Raw genomic sequence first — 12,983 nt, 5'->3', positions numbered from 1 at the left:
TCAATGAACAGTACACTGTAGTATGGAATATGATTCAGTGTACGAATATTGCACACAGAATTGTATCAAGTTTCACTCACTTCATCACTCAATGAACAGTACACTGTAGTATGGAATATGATTCAGTGTACGAATATTACACACAGAATTGTATCAAGTTTCACTCACTTCATCACTCAATGAACAGTATACTGTAGTATGGAATATGATTCAGTGTACGAATATTACACACAGAATTGTATCAAGTTTCACTCACTTCATCACTCAATGAACAGTACACTGTAGTATGGAATATGATTCAGTGTACGAATATTGCACACAGAATTGTATCAAGTTTCACTCACTTCATCACTCAATGAACAGTACACTGTAGTATGGAATATGATTCAGTGTACGAATATTACACACAGAATTGTATCAAGTTTCACTCACTTCATCACTCAATGAACAGTACACTGTAGTATGGAATATGATTCAGTGTACGAATATTACACACAGAATTGTATCAAGTTTCACTCACTTCATCACTCAATGAACAGTACACTGTAGTATGGAATATGATTCAGTGTACGAATATTACACACAGAATTGTATCAAGTTTCACTCACTTCATCACTCAATGAACAGTACACTGTAGTATGGAATATGATTCAGTGTACGAATATTGCACACAGAATTGTATCAAGTTTCACTCACTTCATCACTCAATGAACAGTACACTGTAGTATGGAATATGATTCAGTGTACGAATATTACACACAGAATTGTATCAAGTTTCACTCACTTCATCACTCAATGAACAGTATACTGTAGTATGGAATATGATTCAGTGTACGAATATTGCACACAGAATTGTATCAAGTTTCACTCACTTCATCACTCAATGAACAGTATACTGTAGTATGGAATATGATTCAGTGTACGAATATTGCACACAGAATTGTATCAAGTTTCACTCACTTCATCACTCAATGAACAGTATACTGTAGTATGGAATATGATTCAGTGTACGAATATTACACACAGAATTGTATCAAGTTTCACTCACTTCATCACTCAATGAACAGTATACTGTAGTATGGAATATGATTCAGTGTACGAATATTGCACACAGAATTGTATCAAGTTTCACTCACTTCATCACTCAATGAACAGTACACTGTAGTATGGAATATGATTCAGTGTACGAATATTGCACACAGAATTGTATCAAGTTTCACTCACTTCATCACTCAATGAACAGTATACTGTAGTATGGAATATGATTCAGTGTACGAATATTGTACACAGAATTGTATCAAGTTTCACTCACTTCATCACTCAATGAACAGTACACTGTAGTATGGAATATGATTCAGTGTACGAATATTGCACACAGAATTGTATCAAGTTTCACTCACTTCATCACTCAATGAACAGTATACTGTAGTATGGAATATGATTCAGTGTACGAATATTGCACACAGAATTGTATCAAGTTTCACTCACTTCATCACTCAATGAACAGTACACTGTAGTATGGAATATGATTCAGTGTACGAATATTGCACACAGAATTGTATCAAGTTTCACTCACTTCATCACTCAATGAACAGTGCACTGTAGTATGGAATATGATTCAGTGTACGAATATTGCACACAGAATTGTATCAAGTTTCACTCACTTCATCACTCAATGAACAGTATACTGTAGTATGGAATATGATTCAGTGTACGAATATTGCACACAGAATTGTATCAAGTTTCACTCACTTCATCACTCAATGAACAGTATACTGTAGAATGGAATATGATTCAGTGTACGAATATTACACACAGAATTGTATCAAGTTTCACTCACTTCATTATTTAATGAACAGTATACTGTAGTATGGAATATGATTCAGTGTACGAATATTACACACAGAATTGTATCAAGTTTCACTTACTTCATTATTTAATGAACAGTATACTGTAGTATGGAATATGATTCAGTGTACGAATATTACACACAGAATTGTATCAAGTTTCACTTACTTCATTATTTAATGAGCAGTATACTGTAGTATGGGATATGATTCAGTGTACGAATATTACACACAGAATTGTATCAAGTTTCACTTACTTCATTATTTAATGAGCAGTATACTGTAGTATGGGATATGATTCAGTGTACGAATATTACACACAGAATTGTATCAAGTTTCACTCACTTCATCACTCAATGAACAGTATACTGTAGTATGGGATATGATTCTTGTACGATTCCTGGAATCTAGAGCCATGTTAGTCTGAAGAGGTCCTAAAACGTCGGTGACTGTACCTACGTCAGGTTTCAGACGTTACACTAAGAGAACAGCGGGACTGAACCTAAACTCTATCACCCCTTGCTACCATTGCTGTGTTACGCAGGTCTAAAGTTATAATGAACGAGCAACTGACTGAGCCCGGCTCAAGTCAGCTGAGGTTGTAATCCTCCTTGTCCCAGTTTCCGGTTTCCTCGTCTGTAATTCATCTTACACGCTCCTCGCTTCGCGCCCAGCATTAACAGTAACACTCGGTCACTCGACACAGCATCAATAACTTGTATCTTGTGTACAATCTTGTGTATTGTGTTAAAGTCTTCCATTGCCGGAGAAGAGCCGACTGTGGTGAAACGATCTTGAAACGGCCTCCTTGGTTGTAGTCCCATAAAAACAATATTATACTCCATGTACAGTACTATCGCGCCCTTAATGTTGACTTACAACCGGTGTGTAGGGATTTTTATGCAGATACTTTTTCAATATTTTAACACGAAATACAAGACAGTGAGTTTTTTCTGAATTACCTTAAAAACATCGAAAAAGCCTTTAGATCAGTATTAAATATATCTTTAAACAGAGACATCTTCCATAAACATGCAGCTAAAATGAGACATCTTCCATAAACATGCAGCTACAATGAAACATCTTCCATAAACATGCAGCTTAAATGAGACATCTTCCATAAACATGCAGCTTAAATGAGACATCTTCCATAAACATTCAGCTTAAATGAGACATCTTCCATAAACATGCAGCTTAAATGAGAAATCTTCCATAAACATGCAGCTTAAATGAGACATCTTCCATAAACATGCAGCTTAAATGAGACATCTTCCATAAACATGCAGCTTAAATGAGACATCTTCCATAAACATGCAGCTTAAATGAGACATCTTCCATAAACATTCAGCTTAAATGAGACATCTTCCATAAACATGCAGCTTAAATGAGAAATCTTCCATAAACATGCAGCTTAAATGAGACATCTTCCATAAACATGCAGCTTAAATGAGACATCTTCCATAAACATGCTGCTAAAATGAGACATCTTCCATAAACATGCAGCTTAAATGAGACATCTTCCATAAACATGCAGCTACAATGAGACATCTTCCATAAACATGCAGCTTAAATGAGACATCTTCCATAAACATGCTGCTAAAATGAGACATCTTCCATAAACATGCAGCTTAAATGAGACATCTTCCATAAACATGCTGCTAAAATGAGACATCTTCCATAAACATACAGCTTAAATGAGACATCTTCCATAAACATGCAGCTTAAATGAGACATCTTCCATAAACATGCAGCTTAAATGAGACATCTTCCATAAACATGCAGCTTAAATGAGACATCTTCCATAAACATGCAGCTTAAATGAGACATCTTCCATAAACATTCTGCTAAAATGAGACATCTTCCATAAACATGCAGCTTAAATGAGAAATCTTCCATAAACATGCAGCTTAAATGAGACATCTTCCATAAAACATGCAGCTTAAATGAGACATCTTCCATAAACATGCAGCTTAAATGAGACATCTTCCATAAACATGCTGCTAAAATGAGACATCTTCCATAAACATACAGCTTAAATGAGACATCTTCCATAAACATGCAGCTTAAATGAGACATCTTCCATAAACATGCTGCTAAAATGAGACATCTTCCATAAACATACAGCTTAAATGAGACATCTTCCATAAACATGCAGCTTAAATGAGACATCTTCCATAAACATGCAGCTTAAATGAGACATCTTCCATAAACATGCTGCTAAAAATGAGACATCTTCCATAAACATACAGCTTAAATGAGACATCTTCCATAAACATACAGCTTAAATGAGACATCTTCCATAAACATGCAGCTTAAATGAGACATCTTCCATAAACATGCTGCTAAAATGAGACATCTTCCATAAACATGCTGCTAAAATGAGACATCTTCCATAAACATGCAGCTTAAATGAGACATCTTCCATAAACATGCAGCTTAAATGAGACATCTTCCATAAACATTCTGCTAAAATGAGACATCTTCCATAAACATGCAGCTTAAATGAGAAATCTTCCATAAACATGCAGCTTAAATGAGACATCTTCCATAAACATGCAGCTTAAATGAGACATCTTCCATAAACATGCAGCTTAAATGAGACATCTTCCATAAACATGCTGCTAAAATGAGACATCTTCCATAAACATACAGCTTAAATGAGACATCTTCCATAAACATGCAGCTTAAATGAGACATCTTCCATAAACATGCAGCTTAAATGAGACATCTTCCATAAACATGCAGCTTAAATGAGACATCTTCCATAAACATGCAGCTTAAATGAGACATCTTCCATAAACATTCTGCTAAAATGAGACATCTTCCATAAACATGCAGCTTAAATGAGAAATCTTCCATAAACATGCAGCTTAAATGAGAAATCTTCCATAAACATGCAGCTTAAATGAGACATCTTCCATAAACATGCAGCTTAAATGAGACATCTATCATAACCCTACAACTAAATGAGATCTCCCTTAACCCTACGGCCAAAAATGGTTTCCTAACATTGTTCTTAAGGTGCTACAACCAAGAAGACCGTAAGTACGCCCAGCTCTTGAGAACATTATGGCTTTACTCATACTATCCTTATTTCTATATTTGGTTACGTAATGAGTTGAATATCTGAACTTAAGTAATGTTCTTTGTTCCAGCAATTTTTCCCTGAAGACATGGTCGATCTGTCGGCGTACAACCACGTCTTCCCTACGAATGGCCCGACGTCACTTCTACAGGTAAACTATTATATACCATATCATTGGTTGTATATATGTTTGTCTGTAATTAATTTGTTATGAGAGACAAAATAGTTCCATGTGATTTCATAATTAAACAGTTTTTTGACTTATAGTACATAAATTAGAAAGTGTGTTTCTTTTGATTAAAGTGCTTTATTACAAATGAACAAATAAATTGTTCCACACATGACAATGGAACACAACATGTATTGTAACGTATTCTAGGCGAGTTTCCAAGAAAAACTACAGTGTATTCTATATGCTAATAAGTACAGCGTCCGCGCTAGAAAATTATCCAGTGCCCAGGGAGCGTACATTCTCGTGAAGGCTCTGGCGTACATTACCTGTAGTTTACTCCGGTAAAGCGTGAAATATATGGAATACCATTAACATTTATATGGGACCACTGAAACTGGGATAACTATCACTGCAAACTGGTCGCGTGACTGAAGGGAATATGAGTACGTGTGTGTGGATGTGTGTGTGTGTACACACTGGTCCGCGGCTGCACATGCCACCGTACAAACAAACAGTAAGGTCTGTGTGTGTTTAGTTCAATGTAATTAAACATTTCGATGTAAAATTTATACGGAGAGAAACGTTGATTCAATGTGAATGTTGAGTTTAGCTCTGGTTCACCTTCCTCTTAGTGCTGCGTCAAGAATCTTACTTACTCGGTTCTTCCACCGTGCTTAGAGATGGTGTCTATCACATCGTAGTGCACTCAATTGAACCCTTGATGAGACAATGGGACTACCTTTTCACCTAGATTACTCTATATATTTTACAATCTAGGTGTGTCTGATGTCGAAACGATGTAAAGAATTCATTTTGAGCTACTTCGCCGACTTTTATTGGATCTCTCCAGATGAAAATGACTCCAGATTCCAGGAATCAAGAAAAAAATACATGTGTTTTTTATACATATTAAATAAATTAAAATATTCTCTTTCTTTATTTCATTCTGACATGTATGGCGTTAAAACACTTCGAAATGTTGATTATTATTTTTTCGAAGTTAAAAATTACAAAATTGTACTTCTTTGTGCCAACTCACAAAGATGTCAGAAGTATCGTACATTTGTGGCAGTTTAAGAGTTTTCAGCGATGGCACAAAAAATATAGTTTTCTAAAATAATATCACGTTTGTGTAAAGTGCAAGTAATTGAAAATTACGAGGAGTACACGTACATTCAGCGACATTTAATATTCTTCGTGTAGACGAGAAGTCGTCGTAGTAGTGTTGTTTGCCGCCAGGTGGTAGCGCCATCGACGGTCCGCTCAGCCTTGCGAACTTTACTAAATAAATTTACAAAAATACATACTAAAATATGTTATTTTGGATTTATGAACATGACTTAGTGTACACTTTATACTTTTGTAATGATTTAGTGAATACATTTAGAATTTATAGTGCTACATCTTAGTTTAAACCTTGATTAATTTGTGCCTCCACACGAGACAACATTGACGTCTAGTGAAGTCGCTTTATATACCCAACTGAGAGGACTGACTGATGTACTTGCTTCGGCAGTACATATACTAAAATTGGAACGATACAGAGAAGATTAGCATGGCCCCTGCGCAAGGATGACACGCAAAATCGTGAAGCGTTCCACATTTTTTGGATAATCAGGAAAAATATATATTTTTTTTTATTTTAGGCGAAATAATTCTTTCCTATTATTCTTTATAATTTTATTCTGCTTACCTTCATTAATTATTTTATTTAATCATGTTTCTTTTTACTACTTTAAAATTTTGTAAACGCCGCTGATAAAGGAGCCTAATTAATAGTAGCAAGGTGTAGACAGTTCTATTCACGGAAACACAGAATTAAAAATAACATCTCTGTGCTAATCAAGTCAGGGCCAGGATTAATGAATTGACGGAGAATACCATTAAATCGATATAGAATAATTTTGCAACAGATAGATGAACGAACAATTTCTGAGGTTAGGCCCCATGCTGATCATGTGATACGTTACATCAAGGGTGAAGAGGAGGGAGAGTTTCGCTTCATTCAGAGAGGTCCAATTCTGTCGCCAACCACTTTTTCTTGGTATTGAGCTCGATAAACCGACACCATCTTTCCTTACGATTCCATTCAACATATTCCATTCAACATATTCCATTCAAATTTGTCTCAATGTCTACGTTACTAGTAGCCTATTGAGAGTATTCAATCTCTGGAGAGATTCCTACAATCCATAAGCTTCAGGACTGCAATTGTAACTGCGATACGAATGCCTAATATTCAATCTCAGGAGAGATTCCTACAATCCATAAGCTTCAGAACTGCAATTGTAACTGCGATACGAATGCCTAATATTCAATCTCAGGAGAGATTCCTACAATCCATAAGCTTCAGAACTGCAATTGTAACTGCGATACGAATGCCTAATATTCAATCTCAGGAAAGATTCCTACAATCCATAAGCTTCAGAACTGCGATTGTAACTGCGATACGAATGCCTAATATTCAATCTCAGGAGAGATTCCTACAATCCATAAGCTTCAGAACTGCAATTGTAACTGCGATACGAATGCCTAATATTCAATCTCAGGAGAGATTCCTACAATCCATAAGCTTCAGAACTGCAATTGTAACTGCGATACGAATGCCTAATATTCAATTAGTTCTCAAAATTTGTAGGCAAACATATTTCACTGGAAGTTGAAGTATATTTTTCAAAATCAACATCAGATTATATGGAAGCCTTCTAAATGTTTATGTGGTTATCCATTTATCTGATATGTAATAATTTACGTGAAATATAAGTATTGTTGCAAGAGGTCTATCATATCTTTCAGGTGAGAATATAGATCCCACGATCAATTATTACCTAGCTAAGTGAATTTCAGTACTAAATGTATACAGAAAAAATGAATGTTCATATATCAATAATTAGTTTGGAAACATATTTTAAAAATCTGTATTCCTATGGACAAATTTGTTTCGTATTTTTGTTTCTTTTTTTTCTCTACATGACTAGGCTTAGACTTTAGATTTTGAATCAAGTCATATTTCTGGGATATTTACGTATTAATTAATTACATATATCTTAGTCAGTCATAGCGCAGTGAATCCTATTAGAATGAAACTGAATGTATTAAAATATACATTTTTGGATTTTCGTGTCTGGTCCGTATGTTTCTCATTTGAATTCGCAATTTGAATATGTAAAGATTAAAACATGTACGTTTATATATATATATATATATATATATATATATATATATATATATATATATATATATATATATATATATATGTGTGTGTGTGTGTATATATGAATCATTTATTTCTTAACGGGAGTCAATGTATAAGAATATGTCGGGGAAATACGATTCTCAGATCGGGCGAACAATGGGGTCACAAATTTTGGCACTGAAAGGAATACGTGGCAGAACGACTGTTTTACGTTTGTTTTTACGGCCACCAGGAGACTATAAAGTGTCAGTAGATAGATTTCCCTGATAACGCCGTGGCTCCGGACCGGTTCTGTGCTCCTGGTGCGACAGGCCGCTGCGCGCGCACTCTCGACACCTGACCGACAATCTCTCGCGGCCGCTAGTCGTTTCCGAGAACCCGTCACCTCTCGCGGCCGATGAGTCGGCACCAACACAACACAAACACCGGCCACCGATCTCTCCAATCCCGGTCGAACGTGATCGACTGGAGTGGAAGAGATTGTTCCTGGAACTCGTCAAGGGTTGCTGGAACTGGAGCTGAGAGCTACGTGAGGAGCTGCTTCCACGCCGCCGTCGTGTACAGCTGAAATTTTTTTATAATGCGAATCACAATTATTTGCTACTCACAAAATTGTATCCTCACGGCACGATTTCCAGTCCAATGTATGTTTTATAAATTAAATACTCGTATAATGTTGGTAAGATTTCGTGAAAAATGAAGAAAACATCCTTAGCAAAAACAAAACAAAATATATAAACACTCGAAGTATGTCAGGAAATAATTCAACATCAGCTACAGGAGTTTTTCAAAAAGGTAGCGATGGCTATTACTAGTTTTTTCAACTTTACTAGTGGTGGAACATCTACATAAACCGTAACTATTATTAGTTAACCTTGACGTTTCTCCACAGTTCGCAGCATCGCTCTCAGTACGTAGCTACGTAGCTAAGCAAATATATGTCACATAATCTTTGTTACGGACGCATTCTTTTTCAGATACAATCTAAATTAACATTTTCTCTTTTGTTATACATTTTGGAGCTTTCTGATTTCCCTATGGATTGTAACGTTAGGCCGAACTGCTTTACCTTGTCCTGCCAGTAAATGGTTGTTTTTACCGGACAATAAAGAACACTATACACTCGTCTGTAACCACAAAGCTGTAAAAATAATGTATGTTGTAATTGTTGAGTGAATTAGAATTGTTACTTGGGGAAAAGAAAGAAGAGAGTAGAACACACTGCGTTATGTTTGTGCCGGAACCGTACTGAAACAGTCTTCAGTGTGTCCTGATTAGACTACACTTTTACTGTTTATTTTTTTGGAGGTTATCGTTTATAGTTTTTTGGTTCATACAATAATACCTGTGCCTGAAACTGAAACTGAAGGTAAAATGAAACTGCAATGTTTTATGAAAATACATTTATATTTTGATTTTTATTATATTCTTCTTTAACACTTATATTGATGAATTCATGATGAGCCGCTGGGATTTATGAGAGGCATAGGATCTGGAGTCAGTGAGAGTGTGCTTGGGTGAATGTGTGGAAGTGTTGGTTTGGATGCATGTGTGAATGCCTTAACTTTGGCATGTGTAAACTATTTACAAAATGATTTACAATGATTTACTGACATTTGCAATGCAATGTAAAAATTGTAAAAAAATGCAATAAAATATGATTTGATTTGATTTAAACTATACTTTATATTACCTAAATTAAAAATGTTGTTTTTTATTATAAAAAATTAAAATTTAGATTATATATGTTAAAGTTTGACTAACAATACTCAAAAGAACAAAATCAGTGATAAAATATTGATTAGACCAACGAATTCCCTCATTTTATTCTGTACAGTTACAAGATGTCCAGTGAATAGTTATAACTGTGAATGAAAATCTTGTGCATTCAGATAAATGTTTCACAAAGTTTAAAGTAAGGTTTCAACATACGTCGGGAAATATTGAAGTGATTTAATATTAGAAGCTTATACGTTTTATAACTTAACTCAAGAAAGTGGTCAGAAACAATACGAAAGTAAGCTATCGATTAAACACAATCGGATATTTTTCATTCACAGTTCTCAATCTTGGAGATTATCGGAAGGATCGGTCATCCGCGCCTGCCAACTTCGCGAAGTCAAAAGGTTTCACGGCCATCTAATGTTTTATAATCTACATACATTAATTACATTACATTCTACATTGTGTTCTTTATAGGAATTATGGTGACACTCTTTACATAGTTATCCAAAGTCCAATATTTCGGACTTTGACAATAAAAGTAAATCAAAATAATTTTGACTGAGAGAATAAGGAACCAGGTTAAGAAAGAGGTTTTATCTATACGAACCGCACATTAATGGGTCATCTAGTAAAACTCAGAAACAAAACATTAAGCAGTGCACACTGTCATCGATCATTGATATTTGTAGTGGTGCATTCGGGTCGTTTAAACTTACTTTTTGTCTATCTATACAATCAGATTATGTCTCAGTGTGAGAACCCCTCCTAAACCTAACTTCCCTACAAACAATTGTCAGTCTACAGGTATAAAGTCCTGTCTCCCCCGCCACCGAGCCGTGTGATGTGTGTGTAGAGGCGGCGCGGCGCGGTGACGTGTGTGTGTCGGCCGTTATACATGACCGGGAGCTGCAGGGCACTGGTTTGGACCCCAGCTTGATACCTTCACAGTTCGTTGGTCGTTACTTGTTTACTGCTCCGAGTCTGACGTTTATTGTCTAATTAACATCCGCTACCCCTGGACTCGACACGCCACAAACCCCCGGGCCAGCGACCCTTCAGAGAGATCTGCACGGAGATAATCTCATCGTCTGCGAAGATCTGACAGTCTGACAGTTCGCGGGCATATCTCATGAACTTCTTTTGTGTCATCTTTGGTCGATTATAATCTTGAAGCGAAGTCCGTCTACGATGCCGCATTAATAGCAATTTATTACAAAAATCTTTTCCTTGGTTACACGAAGTAGGAAAATATACTATTGTTATAAACTGGGAAACGCATTTTTCTAAACATTGTCTTGTCCACTAGGCGCACTGACAACAGTATTGCCAACCTTATCCTCACAACATTTGGAGCTTATTCTTCAGAGACAAACAGTCATATAGCACATACGCAATGTTGGCTTACGTCACTCGTTGATTAATTTAACATTTATGTAATAAAAACGAACTAAACTTGTTATTTACGAATGCGAAATTCCTGCACAAAATTAGTTTGTTAGGGTAAGGAATTACGACGAATTTGTAATAAATTATTAAGAACAATTGTATTCTAATTAACAATTTTAACTCTTGAAAATATTTTATTTGAAGAACTTTTACGGATTCTAAATATACCACCTGGCTATTGCCTGACAAAAAAAATTGAAATATAAATTTCTGTGATATTCGACGGAGGTTATATCGTGGTGATATTTCATAGCCGATAATTGTCACTTTATATTCTGTCATACGAAATTGAACTCTCACCATGGAATCGTGTAGTTGTTGTGGGGGGGGGGGGAGGTAGAATCTTATAAGACTGTCTTCCGATATAAAAGTGTCGTCCGGATATACAAGGAGAGTATCCAGCTGGAAAGTGGATACTCTATTAACCTCGTCAGTTATAATCGTCCTTTGTTCCAAAATGAAACCCTTGACATAAGTGGAACTAAATGTGTCTTTCATCCCCCCCCCCCCCCAATGCCCTTTCCCCTTGCCCACATCGCCGTTCGGCGTGTTCTTTCAGGTCGCTTGGCCAGACAGTTCTTAACAAGTCCATTTTAAATACTAAATCTATTAATATCGGTAGTTGACAATATACAGTAATATAATACTGTGGTGAAGTTTTAAAACGTTCTTTCTGCGTGAAACAGATTTTTCTACCAATTTGATTTGTACATCTGGAACAGTTCAAAACAATTCGTTAATAATATTTTCTTATTTTTTAAATAATAATAATGATGATGACGATGTTGACACTTCTCAAACCATTATTTATTTCAAAAGATGTATAATTCTAATGAAAAATATTTAATGCTTCCTTAAACTTTATTTGCAATAGAGATGTTTCGGCACGGTGATTGTACGGCTTTTCTCAATGATTTTAAATATATACCATTCAATTACTTTTTAATGTTCAACCGTTGTATACGTAATAACAACATTGTATATAGCTTGTAATGCCATACAAATATAAATGAAGTATTTAGCAAAACGTAGTTGTTAGAAGCCACTTTCATGTTTCAAACTGTTGACTGTGTTGTAAGTATTTACAAAGAATTGGCTTCCAACAATGTGTTATTAAGCAATTGCACATTCATCTTGGTACAGTCTAAACCCCCATATGTATGACCACAGCTGCCGTTTATTCAGTTTTTTGTATTGTTGGCTATTCGCTGAGAACCTCAATGTGGGCCATGTCTTGTCACGGTAAATCTGCTCTATTTATTACTCGATTTAAATAATTTTTATGTCATTATATTTGTGATAAAACACTATAAAAACTGTCATTCTTGCAATTCTTAAAAATATGCTAGTTTTTAAGATATTCAAAAATTCAAATGTTTTAAAGGCAGTCATTTTGAAAATGCTAATAATAATTTAATTGCATTTTTTCAGTAACTGGCCTTGTTATCATTAACATTTGTGTCAAATTTGGCATAATTTAATTTATTACTTTTTAAGATATTAATTTTTTTA

General features: G+C 35.3%; 1 protein-coding gene and 1 non-coding gene across 5 annotated transcripts in view; both read left to right on the top strand.

Annotated features, from left to right (window-relative positions):
• The window catches only part of LOC124360889 (growth factor receptor-bound protein 14-like), a 426,402-nt gene that overhangs the window by 265,718 nt on the left and 147,701 nt on the right, over positions 1 to 12,983 (top strand). For all 4 annotated transcript variants that reach the window (XM_046814869.1, XM_046814872.1, XM_046814871.1 and 1 more), the window contains exon 5: positions 5,003 to 5,083. In XM_046814869.1, the coding sequence (XP_046670825.1) occupies positions 5,003 to 5,083 (81 nt within the window). The remainder of the gene's footprint in view (positions 1 to 5,002; positions 5,084 to 12,983) is intronic.
• Positions 6,605 to 6,711, top strand: LOC124361563. Its single transcript, XR_006922322.1, has one exon. It is a non-coding gene; the product is annotated as a U6 spliceosomal RNA (small nuclear RNA).

Source organism: Homalodisca vitripennis, chromosome 4 (genome assembly GCF_021130785.1).
Source record: "Homalodisca vitripennis isolate AUS2020 chromosome 4, UT_GWSS_2.1, whole genome shotgun sequence".
Taxonomy (NCBI): domain Eukaryota; kingdom Metazoa; phylum Arthropoda; class Insecta; order Hemiptera; family Cicadellidae; genus Homalodisca; species Homalodisca vitripennis.
The sequence above is the reverse complement of the archived record's forward strand: the minus strand, read 5'-3'. Positions and strand labels throughout refer to the sequence as shown.